The following is a 16,054-nucleotide window of genomic DNA, read 5'->3' as shown; positions in this document are numbered from 1 at the left end:
AATGGTAGTAACAGCAGTGTTTGTGAGCCTTTTTAGTCTTGGGTTGCACACACAGATCTGGCTAGTATCAGTTATGCTGTCTGTGTTAAAGCCTTGCTTCCTGACACAGTGCTTTGTATCTGTGAGGAAAGTTTTGGAAGCTCTGAGGATCTCTGAGTTGTAATTGTCTGGAGAAAGGCCAGGGTATGCTCAGCATGGACTCTTTCTTGAAGCTATTAGGAAATCCACTGGGTTAGCTGCAGCAGCTACCAGCAATAGGAAGTCACAAAAAGTGGACTTGAAATGTAACTTCTCATGTACTAGAATTCTAGCTTTTCATGGCTTAATTTGTGGTCAAAGCAGACTGTAGCCAGGGCTCCCCTTTAGGTTTGTACAAGTCAGAAGGCAAGCCAATCATTTTTTATTGTGCTTGATTATTTTTGTCTTGGGAAAGCAAACCCAAGCTCCCCCCCCCCCCCTCGTAGCTGTCAGTAGCCAGTGTAGTCCTGAACTGATCATGTGATTGTGATGCTACAGTGATGGGTGAGTAAAGGTGTCATTCTGAGGAACTGGCAAACTCTGAGGTGGGAAGCTTGTTCACCAACAGAAATGTGACACAACAGTGAAAGTCAGGACCAGCAGAGAGTGCTGTGAGCAGCTTTGCGTGGCCTTCTCCAGAAAAAAGAAAGCTGGCAATTAGATAAGGCAGGTTTGTTTGTTTGTTTTAACATTTACTTATTTATAGGAAAAGGAAAGGAGTTGAATACATTTGAAACAGATAAAACCACAATAGACAAAAAGCTAACTAGCTTACACTTTCAATTGAAGGACTTGAAAAAAAAAAAAAGTGTGTCTTGACAACTGCAGTTTACACCTGATGACAACAGAGTATGAAAGGATCCAACTGTCAGGATAGTCCAGAAGTTTTTAAAACAGTCCAGCTGTGAGATACATATACGAGCAATGCAAGTTGTGAGATGTGCTTTGTGTACAGTATATATTCCTCTAAATAATGAGTGCAGTCTTGAAATTCATTTATTCCAGCTGTTAGTTCCCAGTGTTCGTAGACCCTGCAGAAAGTGCCACATACGTGGCCACGTGTTGAAACACGCAGCGGCCCGATCCCTCCACCCTGCATTAATTTACATTTGGCTGATTTCACCCACTCTGCAGTATGGCACAGTGGCTAGTGTTGCTAGTGCATGGTCCATCCTGTCTCGTCGTGTTTCTGTCTGTCTGTCCTGCCGTTTTTGTCTGTGTGTCTGTTTGTAGATGCAGGGGCGGAGGATAAGGTGGGACCGCTCCCCCAGTGCCCAGGCTGCGGGCCTGCTGCCAGCAGGGAGTGGCATAAACGCCTGGCCCCCTCCATCTCAGTGTCTGTACCCGATGATGAGCCCTACAATTCGGATGAGGAGTACTATGAACGCCCTTTGTTCAGCTCAGAGTGGACTGGCTCTAGTACACACCCCAGTGCCACAGTGAAGAGCACAGAGGTCTTGTTGGGCTATGATGAAGGTGAACTGAGCATGGTCCCATTTTGTTCCTCTTCCCCTCTACCCACCTGCCATCCATTCCATAATATATGTGCCTGGGATTGCTGCTTTCCGGGGAGGGAAAATGTGTTTTCTCCCCACATGGGCATGAGACTCCTCCAAAGTCTTTTGTTCTCAAAGTGAACCTGCAATGTGAGCTTTGTATGCAGTTTTGGGGTGATGAAACCATACTCCTTGCTGAAACCAGGGCTGTAGGTCTACTGACCAAGCTTACAGCTGATGCAAAAGGAGCAGCTAATTACAAGAAACAGACACTAATCTGTTCTTTGTGTCAGAGTCACTGCCAGGAACAGTGTGCAGAGCAGGTCAGAAGGTTGTTACTGAAGGTAAGTCAGCTGAGTTAAACTCATGTCCATACCATAGTTAGCAGTGGAAAATCTTTAGTTCTCCACTAGACAAAGGAAATCAATGTTTTTTCCCCAGTATATACTGGTGTCTGCAGGCAGTGTTGGGTCATGTTTGATCTCTGGTTGTTCTGCAGTTAGTTAGTTCCCAGTTAACACTCTGCCAGCTGGCTGCAAACAAGGCAGGCATATTAAAAGGTTTACTGTCTCTTTGTTCCTGTACCCCTTCCTTCTGCAGCATAAGTCCATCAGTAAGTATTATTTTATCTGTGGTCAAATGGCTTTTTTTTTTTTTTAGGAATCAAGGGAGAATCTATTTCAGCAACTAACGAGAACTGTGCTTTCTTATCCAAAGCAAAATGGGTCGTGTTTCATCAGGCAGTATTTGATTAACTCAGTGTTGGGACACAGAAGGTTAAGTTAAAAAGCAGTTCTGAATTCTCTGGGGCTGTGTGTTTCAGGATGGTGGAAGTCTGTGACTGAAATAGCTCAGTGGGGCGTTTCAAGAAAAGGAGACTCATCCACAGTTAACAGGATAACGTAGCCCTATAGTGCAGCAGAACCAGAATGAGATCAATGCAAATAATTGCAGATGGTTAGTGTCAGGATATCTGCCTAAAGCTAGGAGAGTCAGAAAATCACAAGCGTAGCTTTAGTGTAGTTGGGTTTCTGCACTTGTACTTAAAATATTCCTGGTTTTTAGCTCATACGCAGCCTAATAGCCAGTCACATGCATCCACATGTGTTGAAAATGGAAGATCTCAGTATCTATGAGGGAGAAAACAAGGAGGGGGAATATGCTGGATCATCAATGGGAAGTGAACTATTGTGAAACGCCCCAAATCACTTGCTGCCTATGAGTAAGCACTCTGTTTGGCACAAGAGAGTCTGCTGACTCTGTAAGTTTCCTTCGTTAAGAAACAGATGAGTTACTGTTGTAACTTGGGAAAACAGGATATGGTTCAGTCAGTAAAAATGAGATAAAAATGTTTTGTAGAGGAAAAATCATTAGAATGCTGAGTAATTTAAGGTGAGACAGAGGTAGGAGCAGGTGCAGGGAAGGAGCATGAGGATATCTGTCTCAAATCAGTGCTCTGTCTTAGGCAGTTAGCTGACACTAGCTAGCAGTGTATGCTTAGAGACAAACGTTAAGATCAGCACAGTCGTGTAACAATGCTTTCTCCAAGGATGCACTTATATTCCAGTTTGTAGCTTGGAAATGATGCCTTTGTATCAGTATCTGAGCTTATGCAAACTGTTGATACCCCTAGCATTGTTTATGTATCTAGTTGTTTGCCTCAGAGTATACATGTGCTTATCCACTCTTGAAAACACTTTCCTTTGCAGCTATTGCCAGGTCTTTTCCAGCTGCTTCAGTGAAGTCTATTTACTTCATGCAAGTTCTTTTTCAGTGATTCTTTTCTTTTAATTATCTATATTCTAAAAATATTATATGATGACTTGTAATAATACGGAGAGAACCCCAGTATTTTCTTTGCATTAGTGTTCAGGATGGGATTTTTCCCCTCGGATTTCAGCCATTTCTGAGCTAAGTGCCCCTATGTGTACTGACTGGGTAAAACAGTCTAGTAGAGAAGATACGATTTGTTCTCTGGAGGCTTTTCCTCCACCACTTTAAAGGGAACCTTAGGCAATGCTTTGCACCAGAAGCCTAACCTGTAGATGTTTCAAGGCCAGATATGTACTACTTTTAGCTAATTAAAAAAAAAAAAAGATTTAGTGAATAATTACTTTTAATCACATGGCATTGAGTGAAGTAAATGCCATAAAAATGGGGTAAAATGACTTCTTTATTTAGTTAAAAGAAATGCACACACACAACTACATAAAACTGGAAAAAAAAGAACAGTGCAGCAAGTTATTTGAGTAAGGGTCTCCATGTCTGGACACTTGCTCTTCTGCTAAGTTCCTTTTACAGTCTGCCCATGTGTAAATATCCCTGTAACACTCTGACATTGTCCCAGTTCTGACTCTGAATCTTCGGGCTTCTGTTCATTTAAGATACAGTATCTTTCCCTAACTCGTTTTTACATGTTATTAACAATGTTATACTACACGTAGTGGCATTTTCTCAGCCTCAAATAGTATTTATGTTCCTTTAAATGACTTTTTAAAGGCCATAGCTAAAGTGGATTGTCGATTGCCTAGCTTTAACTGGGTCAATCTCAGGAGAAAAATGAAGTAAAGAGGTTTGATTTTAATGCCAGGAAGCTGCATACAGCCACCTCCAGATTCAAAACCACTTTCTTCTGATTCAGCAAAGTCCTTAAACATGGGTCTGTACTTAAAACCCAGAGAGGTCATCAGGTTTCTCTGAGTTTGGCTGATGTTCATCTGCTCACGTATTTTGCTGAATCAAAAGATGCACACAGAATCTTAATTTCCTATTGGAGGAGATACCAGCAGAGCAAAGTAATATTGTGTTTGAACAGCAGTGGCAAGGCAAGACAGAATGGAGACTTTCTTCCATGGTGAGAGTAGAATAAAGATTATTCTTAGTACTACCGTACTGACTCTAGCAGCCTATAGACTAAGTAATATGTTTCAATGTTTTAGAGGAACAGAATTAGTGGTGAGGAACCTGGGGGCTAGTGAGGGAGACAGGAAAGCAAATGAAGAGTCCTTGTGTTACACCTGTGATTTTCGAACACAGGGTTCAGATCTCAGGCAGCCTAAGGGAGAAACAGTTTATAAAGCACTGAGTGTAAGAATCTTGGCTGGACTCTGGTGAAATCATTAGCTACCAGTTATGTGCAAGGCTTATTAGGACTGTTCAAGTGCTTGAACACTTTGTTGAATCCAGGACCCATGTAATGGCAGACTTGCTGTCATTCAGCAGTCAGTATCAGCAAGGGGAAATAAATTAATGACTCATACCTTACCCCACCTCAATTCAATGTCTTGTACTGGGTTAAACAGCACATTTATCAGAAAAAAATCATCATACTTTTTGAATGCATTGATGCACTGATGTTGTCAGAGCCATCCATCATTCAATATCATCTCCATTTCCAATGAATATTTGACCCACTGTCATCTTTGGGAGAGGTATACCTAGAAAGCACTTTCAGCTCTCATCTTACGGTGTAAACATGCTTCTCTGGGGGAGACAGGGCTTATTTTGTGTTTGTTTGGTATTTTTTTCTTTGGGGAAAATCAATTCTATTGCAATTAAAATGGACTGGATTCTAGCTAACCTTTGACAAACAAATCTGAACCGTTCAGAGCTGAAAGTGATAAGGAAACCAGTCCTGTTGAGCTTTGTGCTTGGTGTTTACTGTTGGTGTTGATGTCGCCTCCTTTTTTTCATCTCCAAGAAGAAGAACCAGTAGAGAGTCCGATGGCTGTGGAAGTGAAACGTGCTGCTCTTCCTGGGACGCAACTGGGGAAAGAGCATGGGCCCACTGAGCCTTCAGAGCAGGCCAAAGGCCTCGGGGAGGGTCAGCCGGATTCTGGTTTGGAGGCCACAGTGTGTCACGAAGACAAAATACCAAGTGTGGCATCCAGCAGGGAGAGCATAGCAGTTGTGGGGGAAATGCCTCTGAAAGACACAACCCCTTCCTTGGCTGCGGAAGGTGTGTCCCCCGTAGGATTGCATGTGTTTGCTGCCAGTGAATCTTCCAGCTTTCTCCAGTGCTTTTCAAGGCTGCCTCATTTCCTGTTCTTTCCATTTATTGGTATGACTGCTCTTGTTATTATGCTTGAAGAGTGTGTAGCAGATATGATTGCATAGGTGCTGTATGACAACATGGTTTCCCACCACTGCAGCTGATTCCTATTTTTTACTTTGCCATGATACAAGTGCTTTGCAGCTAAGCTGATTCCTCTGCGCAAGCCTTTTTCTCCCCATCTCAGATGTGTTTGCCAGTCACATTGCTAATGTTTGTATATATATATTTTTTTCTTTTTGGTGCAGAGGTTCATCTGCTTTTCTTTCCAAAAGTAGATTTAATTAATTTAACTATGACATAAAGAGGCTTAAACTGTAGAAATGTTTTCATTTGCAGCGTGCGGTATTTATTTTTGTGTGTGCTTCTGTGCATTCTGGTTTAGCTTCCCTAAAGCTATGGCTTCTTATGTCATATCCTTGCCATTCATTGCAGTCTCCCTTGATCATTGCAAAAACGATTTTTTTTGTGTGTGTCTTACCATATTACAAAGGTTTAACCTGGCTGGGGTGTCTTGCTCGGACAAGGCCCCATCAACTGCACTGGGATATTTGCCTTCTTCATGAAGTTTAGCATGGGGTGCATAGCATCAAGTTCTGTTCTGCTTACTGTCACAAAGTATTTACTCCAAGCACTTGTCTTTCAGTACATGAGAGCTAGGCTTCAAGATTGTCCTTTTAATGGCATTTCTCTTCAGTCAGCGCAACAAGGTGTAAGGACACACTGAATGGAGTAGTGACATTCCCTTTCACTACCTGGCTAAGAAGTGCTGCATCTGGGAAGCCGACTTTCTGTCAGGCCCACCTTAAAGAGAATTAAATTCCCTTGGCAGTCAGGATATCTTTAGGTGCCATTGGTGTTGTTCAGTGTCATTCATTGGTGCTAGAGTAAAAGGCACAATAGGATACACAAGAAAAATCAGTATCTAGTTAATTAGTTTCTATGAACGAAGGATGGCATCAGCTCAATGCCCTTATTTCTATACTTAGTGGGGTCTGCAAGTCACCAAATGTAAAAACATAAAGGACTAAAAAGGACTGTAGATGTACACTTGTGGTTTCTTTCTTCCAACAAAGTGTAGGATGGCAGTAGCCTTTTTTACCTATATGCGAATATTTGAAGAATGACCAATATTTGATATTAGTTGTTCTGAAAAATTCACGTTCACCTGAGTCAGAAAATGGCTCCATGGACTTTAAATCGATATAAGGAGATTTAGATTTGGCCCAATGCTTATCGTAATCAGTTTTAGAAATAAAAACTTGTAGATCTTTATTTACAGACTAATGCAGAACATATTCTGTAGTATTTCTTTTCCTTTTTTTTTCCATACGATAGGAATCATCATTTTCCAAAGGATATCAAAAAAAGAACACGATATTAATGATTAACAGAGCATATGTAAAAATAACTTAACTCCATAGTACTCCATTCAGATATAGTGTCATGTTCTAAGTGTAGTATTTTCAGTTTTAAATTAACATAATTAGGGATGTGCTATGGTCATAGAAATGTGGCTGGTACTCAGTTACAGCTGAAGGTGACTGGCCACATTGAAGACCTCTGAGATCTGGCACTATTAATAGCTCTACTGCTGATTTACAGAGGCCAATTTCATGGCAGAGATTTTTTTTTCATTTGCCAAAGGTTAAGTATCAAAAGTTGATGCAGCTTAAAACAGTAGCCTGTTCTGACCGTTAAGACACTCTTGGATGTATCAGTTCTTTAGTTTAGGCCACGTGTAGATGAAAAAGGTAAAATAAATATAGAAATGTATGTATATGTTTGTTTAAAATGTAAGCAGCACACAATGATATTGTTGATTAGAATTAATCTTACAGAATTTAGAAAAGTGAAACTAACAATAGCCTTAGAGTCCAGCAAAAATTACTAATGAAGTGAGGATTATTTCTGGTTTTGTTTTTGTATACAAACTGTGAAGATGAAGTCATCATGTGAAATGATCTCATTTCACTTTACTTGTGTTCAAGTCACGTTTTAACTACAAAACATCGTATATTGAAAGGAAACTAGGATTTAATGCTTTAAAGCAGATTTCCATGCGGATAGCTTTGCTGCATGTTTGCATATTTCTCCCTCTCCATCATTCATACCAAGATGTTGTATACGCCATATGACTGCCTGCCTGTAAGTGCTTTAAATAATTTTATTTAAAAACCCAAACAAACTACTTCAGATTTACTTGCAGCCACGAAGATGGAATTCAGTGTCCAGGAGGGCACATGCCCTTTCACAACGGATCCGTTAGACACAAAGCGACAGGAATCTGGGAAAGCCAGTAAGACTGAGCCACCTAAACATGATGCCTTAGTTCCCCAGCCAACAAAAACAGAGGATACAGATAAAGATTCACTGAGCAAAGACGAAGAAAAAATGCCTTCACCTCTGTCAGAAGAGATCTTGGAAACTGATTCACAGAAGAAATTGGAAGCCAGTTTTGCAGAACCTCCTGCCAAGCTTCCTGTTTCTCAAATACAGGAGGACTTGCCATCTGAATTGCCTAAAGGGAACGAAACTGAAGAAAGGACTGCAGATACGCCCTCATCATCCAACCAAGTCATAACATTTAAAGATGACCTTAAAGATGTCCAAGATCTTGCTGTCATCGGTGACGGAAGTCCTCTGTTGTCATCAGAACCCAAGACAGAAGCAGGCAAAAGTGAACTGCCTTCAGGCACATCTCCTGCTGTCCCCCAGGGTCTTCCCCTCAAAGACAGTGACAAAACAAAACTGGAACCCACTGACCAACTTTTGGCCGAAGATCTCTCTAAAGATGAACAGTTCGACAGAGGCATGACCCTGATTCTGCAGGAAGTCTCACCAGTAACTGTGGATGGCCTGAAAACACCAAGCACCCAGAAAATCCCTGCGTGGGGGCAGGAAAAGGACATGACCAAGGATGAGACTGACGAGAAAGAAAGATATGACTTCTACGATAAAGGAGAGGCTCAAATATTAGACGATAGCAAATATACCACAAAACCTGATGTTAAGACACTTAACCAAGACGAGGCAGACTTTCCAAAGGATGGTGAAGTGAAAATGTCTGATCTTTTCAAGGCAGAAAAAGAAATGGACCAAAGTGGGCTCCAAGCAACAACAGATACAAAAAAAGACACGCAGCCAAGCACAGAGGTATCCCCAGGCAAACTAAGCCATGTACCAACCCCTGAGAAAACGACTGAGCACCCTGATACCACACAGTTATCCCACATAACAGAGAAGACCTCTGAGGCACCAAGTTCAACCACGGATAAGATTCCTACTCCAGAACCTTCTCAAGAGAAAGATGTTAAAAAAGAAACCAAGGAGGATATGGAAAGTGTTACAGCCACTCATCAAATGAAAGCAGAAGTGGATCAATCAGGAATGTCAAAGTATTTTGAAACCTCTGCACTGAAAGAGGAAGCCTTCAAAGCAGACAATCTAAAACAAGGCAGTGATTACTATGAGCTAAGCGACACTAACGAGACTTACCAGGCAGACCGCCTAATACCTGAAGACAAAGAGGAAGAGGAGAAGGAATTACAGATGGAAATGGATCAGCAGCATGGTATGCCTGCTCATGAAATAGGGTACAGTACACTGGCTCAGAGCTATACGGCAGACAAATCTGAAGAACCAAATTCCCCAACAGAAAGGATGTTCACTATTGACCCCAAAGTCTATGGGGAAAAGCGAGAGCTCCACAGCAAAAATAAAGATGACTTAACTCTGAGCAGGAGCCTGGGACTTGGGGGGAGATCTGCAATTGAGCAGAGAAGTATGTCTATTAACCTGCCCATGTCCTGCCTGGATTCCATAGCTCTGGGATTTAGCTTTGGCCGTGCACATGATCTTTCTCCCCTTGCATCAGATATTCTAACTAACACTAGTGGGAGTATGGATGAAGGTGACGACTACTTGCCAGCAACCACACCAGCAATGGAGAGGGCCCCTTGCTTCCCCATTGATAGCAGAGAAGAAGATGAGCACATTGAAGAAGAAAAAGCAATGACAGAAGAAAAAGTCCAGCCTGAGACCTTGGTTGAATCGCCTTTCCCAGCCAAAGACTATTATAAAAATGGGGCTGTCTTGGCTCCCGACCTCCCTGAAATGTTAGACTTAGCAGGGACAAGATCTAGAGTAGCATCTGTGAGTGCAGATGCTGAGGCAGCACAGAAGAAGTCAGTTCCTTCTGATGCTGTAGTGGAGGACAGCAGCACAGCCCTCGCATCTGTGACAGATGAAAACCACGTAACTCTAAAAGCTGAAAGTCAGCTAGAAGACTTGGGCTATTGTGTATTCAATAAGTACACAGTCCCGCTCCCTTCTCCAGTACAGGACAGTGAGAATTTAACAAGTGAAACCTGTCCCTTTTATGAAGGCACAGATGAAAAATTGAGACGCAGCCTAGCTCCTGACCTGTCGTTAATAGAAGTGAAGCTGGCAGCAGCTGAAAAATCCAAGGAATTCCTCAGTGAAAAAGACTTAGCACAGCATGCAGCTGGTGAGTCTTTTCTGGTGAAGGACTTCGAGCAAGAGAAAAAAGAGAAGCTCGATACTGTGCTGGAAAAAAGTGAAGATCAAGTTGACTCTAAAGAGGCCTATCCTGTTAAAGGTTCAGAGTCAGAGAAGACAAGACCTGAAGCAGTCTTAGAAATGAAAGAGAAAAGTGTATCTGATGAAGTTCATGTACCTGATGATACTACTTACGACAGAATAGTAGCTACAGAGATAACAGCAGAAAGAGATGCTGTTTCTTTCTTGATGGAGAAGACTCTTAGTGTTGTTCCTGAAATAGCTGAGGTAGAAGCTCCAATAAGACCAGATTACAACGCCATAAAGCATGATATGGAAGTGGCTGCAAGAAGAGCAGACCAAGAGTATCAGAGTCAGTTGGATAGTAAGATCAGTGAGGTTGTTTCTCTCCCTTCAGGGAAGGACAAAGCCCCTACTAAAAAAACAGAGCCTGAACCCAAAGAAACTCAACAGAAAGATACAATCATCTTGTCCAAAGAAGCAAAGGATGAAGATGTACTTTCCAAGACTGAGCCTAGTTATGCAAAGGACAGTGCCAAACTGTCTGAAACAGAAATTAAGGAAAAAGTAACTAAGCCTGATCTGGTACATCAAGAGGCAGTTGATAAAGAAGAATCTTATGAATCTAGTGGAGAACATGATCAAACCCAAGAAAGTTTGAACGGTGAGCCCTTGAAACAAGAGGATATCAAAGGAGAAGCTCCAAAACCTTCTGTATCTGAGGAAGACGTGCCTACACAGTTGCCAGCAAAGGAACCTTCCGTGGAGCTCCTCCTTCCAAAAGCTGAGCCTCCGCAAGAAGAGCCTGCTGAGATTCAGATGGAGAGCATCCCACAGCCCACGGAGGAAACTGAAAGGATTCCTGATACAGTTGTGAAACCTACCGAAGTCCAAACTTTGCTGCCATCAGAAGTGACAGGTGAGGTCACAGAAAGAGAAGAACATGAAGAAGAAAAGGTAGAAGGTGAACAAGAAGAGAAAGAAGAGGATAAACAGCATCTTGTGACAGAAACACCAACAGAAATGGACTTTGGGAAACCTACAGACGAAGAACTGCTGGCCAAGGTTTGCCTAGAACCACTACCTGAACTGAAAGGCATTATTGAATCAGTTGTGACAGTAGAGGATGACTTTATCACAGTGGTGCAGACAACAGTTGATGAGAGCGAGTCTGCTTCTCACAGCGTACGTTTTGCTGCTACCCAGCAGGAAGACATCGAAGCAGTGGACTCCCAGGCTGAAGAGGAGCTAGAGATTGAGGAAGTGGTTGACATCCAAGCTGAGCCGAGAGAGGGCTCCCCAGAAGCTCCTGCTTCACCTGAGAGAGAAGAAATCTTGCTCACCGACTACAAAACAGAGACGTGTGATGATTACAAAGATGAAACAACAGTTGATGACTCCATCATGGACACGGACAGTCTCTTGGCAGATAATCAAGGTGTGCATTATCCTTTTTGTTTTGTGTCTTTAATATTTTTGCTTCCAAGTCGTAATGATCAAAAAGCAAAATTCTTCTAACTGTAATAGTAATTTCAACATGTTTCAAAAAATGGTAGAATTGCCTACCTTTTTTTAAATTTTTTTAAGTAATCCATCTGCTCGATCTTCAGCTATTTTTACCCTGCACCCACTGCAGTATTGTTAACATTTGTTACTAATCTTCTGTTTGTTGTTACAATTTGCTCTGATCCTACAGATGATGATAGGAGCATCATGACTGAACAGTTAGAGACTGTTCCTAAAGAGGAGAAGGCAGAGAGAGAATTGCGAAGACCATCTCTCGATAAGCATAAAAAAGAGAAACCTTTTAAAACTGGGAGAGGCAGGATTTCCACTCCTGAAAGGAAAATAGCTAAAAAGGAACCTAGCACACTCTCCAGAGATGAAGTGAGAAGGAAAAAAGGTTCATTTATCACTCCCTATTACTATTTTTATTTATTTATTTATTTTCATAGTGTTTTGTTAGGTTACTTTGTTATAGTGGATGTGCACCGTAACACTATTACGTGTGGTGCTATGTAATGAGACATTGTACAGTTATGTGAAAAGCCTCGTGCAAGGCTCACTGCTCCACCAGTCCCGTTTCACTGTAGGCATCCCCACAGAGTTCTGGGTAGCACTCCTGAGATGAATGCATCGGTGCTGCCACTCTTTCGACTTAGGGTTGATCACCTCCATAGAAGCAGTACTTAAGAGCTGCAGTTGTGGAGCAGTGGGCCTGCCACTTGATATTATTGTCGTATGAAACTTTGCTGTTTCTTTCCTGATTATGTGTTTTTGTGTTTTCTTGTCCATAGCAGTGTATAAGAAAGCTGAACTTGCTAAAAAAACTGAAGTTCAGGCCCACTCTCCCTCCAGGAAAATCATTTTAAAACCTGCTATCAAATTTACTAGACCAACTCATCTCTCCTGTGTTAAACGGAAGCAGACAGGTGACTGCATTCTGTTCAGTTATGCAATGTGGCTGGCAAACATAAGACTTTTTTTTTAATCTCATGGCTATAGTAGCTCTTCTCTTTTTTTTTTTCTTTTTCTTTTTTTAGTTATTATTCCTCCAACACTATCTTCACAAATAGTATTGCTTTTTTTCATTTTTTTAATCTTTTTTTTTTCTTTCCTGGTATTTGTTTATTTAAAGGAGGCCGTGATCATGTGTGCTTGTCATTGCTTGGACCTCCAAGTGCTGTGGTTGTAACTTGGCATCATGCTTATAGTGTGCTGTTGTAGGAATCTCTGCTTATCGTTTTCTTTTTCTTCTTTTTTTCTTCTTTTTCTTTTATTATACTTCTTTTTTTTTTTTTTTTTTTTTTTGTGGGAAAATGTTGACAGCTTAAACCATGGAATGCATTTCCATTATTTTGCTTTACTCTCCTGCATAATAAGAAGTGTTTTGGGCTTACATTTTGTAGATTGATGTTATCTGTATTTATACTTTCCACTCTGTTACTGATGTTTATGCCGTACAGCCGAAATCCACAGGGGGAATCCATCCACATGCAGCATGAAGCTGAGAGAGAAGAAATCTGGGCTCACACTGCGATTGCATTCCAAGCAAAAAACTGAATATTTGGTAGAGGAAAGTGAATTGAAGTTGAATATAGATTAAAACAACTCTTCTTGCTACATGTTAGAGCCAGGAGAGGATTGAATAAGTGTTGGAAATAGGGAGTCGATACTGCATGTCACAAAAAACGTGTTGGCTTTGTAGCATTCTAACTCCGTCTGCACTTCTGCAGCTATGTGGTCAATGCTGTCTTACCCTCTGATACTCTAACTTATGAACTGTTCTGGCCCAGCAGCATCTCACAGACCTGAGTCATCCTGGTAGACTTGCATAAGGAAATCTACTCAGTCTCTTGGATGTGTGCTGCCTGGCAACAGTCAGAGCTTTTTTGTTCCCCTCTCACTCTCAACGAGCAGATGTATTAGTTGAAATGAAAAATCTAATACAAGAATGACCTCTCAGTGCATTTAAATGAAGAGATAGAGGGCAACCAAAAAGATGGACTTGGATTGATCTTAAAATTCAGTGATGTTGATTTGGGTTGAACGTTTGAGGTTTGAGCTCTGAAGCCACATGGTTTGAACACCACAAAGCCAAAAAAAATATCTGTAAAAATGTTTCACCACACTCATTGTTGCTGGAAAACTCAGTTGTCCCTTACCTTCTTCTACCTCCTCTCTTTATACCTATGGAGGGGAGTTGAAGAGATGCCATGTGCAAGTTTATTGTATAGCACTGCACACCAAGAGTGTAGGCTGCCATATGTTAGAGTGTATATCCCTGAGCCTAAATCAATCATCCAGTTCTTTCCGGGATAGGCAATTAGAGGGACGTTATTTCAGTCATGTTTTTCTTTTATGTAAAACACAGCACCATTTCTTGAAGCCATTTTCAACTGTCAGCATGTCCTATTTGGAAAGGTCCTCTTAATTTTTCTGATACCTGGCCAGTGGAGCCCCACCAGAACACTGTAGGGTGTGCAACTTTAAGTAAATTCCAGTTAGTTAAAACCTCAATGTTGCCTTTTATGTGTCTTCAAAATGAAACACGTCCAGTCATAAGATGCAAGAGTCTACTACAGGAAGTTAGTATTTGCTCAGATTTTCTACATAGTGGGCCAGGAAATTAAATTGTTATGTTCCTCTGAATAACAGAAAAAAAAAAAGTCCCATGTCACTGTGAGGTAAGAGCTGACAAACACTGGTAATGTATACTGCTGTATTTTCAAAGGAAGGACTGCTGTTTGAGATTTGTCCTTAACATTTGGACAAGAAACTGTGTGGCCAACGCCAAGGAAAAAGCAGTGAGGTTTTTGCAATGACAGAGGTAGTGATGGGAGGGAAACCTCAAGCTGACCCATGCTTTGTGGCTGTGAGTTGCTGATGCTGTTGTGCCATCAGAGAAGTGGTTGTGTGGGCAAGGCCAGGCCAACTGCTCGGCTGTGAGCAGGAGTCTGGATGTGATACGCTTCTGTTCCAAGTCTTCAGTTCTGCTGTCCCTAATGAGGTAAAACATGCTTGTTGTGTACCCAAACTGCTAGCAGACGTGTAGAGATCTTTTGTTCAGATGGAGTAGTTGTGGTGCTATCAGGTAAGCCAGCAGGAGCAGCACTGCTCTGCTTTCCACTTCAAAGCAGTGGCTGATCAGGTTTCAATACTGAAGGAAGGAGGAAAGATGTTCGATGTGATTATTTAGAAGAGATGCAAAACAGACCAAAGCCAGCATAAAATGTGATACTGAAGGGCTGTGATGTATTCATCACTGGTACAAATCCAGAAGTATAGTATGTAGCTTTTCCTCCTCATAAGTTTTCTTTACTGCTTGTTCAGTTTAGGAAAAAAAAGATCAAGATTATTTTAAGAGGACTCAACTACTGAGTGGGAAACCAGAGATCCCCTTGCCATATCTAGGAACTGCACAGGGAGAGAAGAAGATCAAATGTCTCCATCCTGTACAATGTGTTAGGGCTGGTGTAACAATTGGCAGACAACAGGGATTACTACTAGAGGATGTCATGTGTGCCCACTGTCCTGCTTCTGCGTTAGTTACTAAGGGCCATTATGGCACAGATGCCCAAGGATTTCACATCTAGATAGATAGTTTTTTTTATGCCACAAATTACTTCTATAACAGCATAATTAGGGTGAAACTAATAGCCCGCTTTCTGAAAAGTCCCCCTGTTCCACAACTTTGTAAGGATGGAATCCGACTCAGAGGGAAAAATCTTATCTCAAGTCATACTGCATCAGAGAAATGAATTAGTGGATTAATGTGCTTGATGTCCCAGGTGTAATTTGAATGCTAAAGTCTGAGAGCTTGGTTAGCCATGACACATTGACTTTAGTGACCCAACTGGGAAGGTCATTCACCAGACAGTCTATTTCTTTCCAACTGGAATTTTGGCTAATATTTTAACTAGCGATGATTTCAGTGTCCTTTATTTTGAAATGTTCATTAGTGGATTACTTAAAGGAGCCTGATTTTTACAGGACAGTTCTTTAGTACTCTGAAGATCAGAGTGGTAAGGTATCTTAGGAGGAACCTTCAGAACTAGAGCCTCTTCTAGTCAGTCTTGGTACTTTTTACTGTGATTCTTAGATTGCCAGGGATATGATTTCAAAAGCTGGATTTCTTTGACATACATGAAGTACAATTTAACCTTAATTTTACCTGTAGTTCTAAGGTATATGAATGTTCTAACTAGTATACTGAGTGGAAATGCTTATTATTGCTGTTATTTTTAACCATCAAGTCTTTCTTTGGGTCTCTCAGCAGCAGTTGGAGAAACATACCAGGCTCCTGGTGTATTTAAACAAGCAAAGGAAAAACTCTCAGTGAGTAAAATCATCTTTTTGTCTTTCTTAGTAATCCCCCTCTGTGCTCATTTCAGATCATTTTGTGTTAATTCGGTACTTCATTTTTCTGTTTAGAATTTGTTTGCCA

General features: G+C 41.3%; 1 protein-coding gene across 11 annotated transcripts in view; it reads left to right on the top strand.

The window, feature by feature from the left end:
* The window catches only part of MAP2 (microtubule associated protein 2), a 147,685-nt gene that overhangs the window by 112,025 nt on the left and 19,606 nt on the right, over nucleotides 1-16,054 (top strand). For 4 of the 11 annotated variants that reach the window (XM_065751274.1, XM_065751273.1, XM_065751272.1 and 1 more), the window contains exon 7: nucleotides 15,884-15,945. In XM_065751274.1, the coding sequence (XP_065607346.1) occupies nucleotides 15,884-15,945 (62 nt within the window). Of the gene's footprint in view, nucleotides 1-5,214; nucleotides 5,473-7,774; nucleotides 11,546-11,803; nucleotides 12,011-12,404; nucleotides 12,540-15,883; nucleotides 15,946-16,054 lie in introns of all 11 variants that reach the window. The other 7 variants (XM_065751268.1, XM_065751265.1, XM_065751276.1 and 4 more) reach the window with 4 other exon arrangements.

This window comes from Cyrtonyx montezumae, unplaced genomic scaffold (assembly GCF_038088225.1).
Source record: "Cyrtonyx montezumae isolate F1298 unplaced genomic scaffold, pur_monq_1.0 scaffold_7, whole genome shotgun sequence".
Classification (NCBI taxonomy): Eukaryota; Metazoa; Chordata; class Aves; order Galliformes; family Odontophoridae; genus Cyrtonyx; species Cyrtonyx montezumae.
Note: the sequence above shows the minus strand (reverse complement) of the source record. Positions and strands in the feature narration are given on the sequence as shown.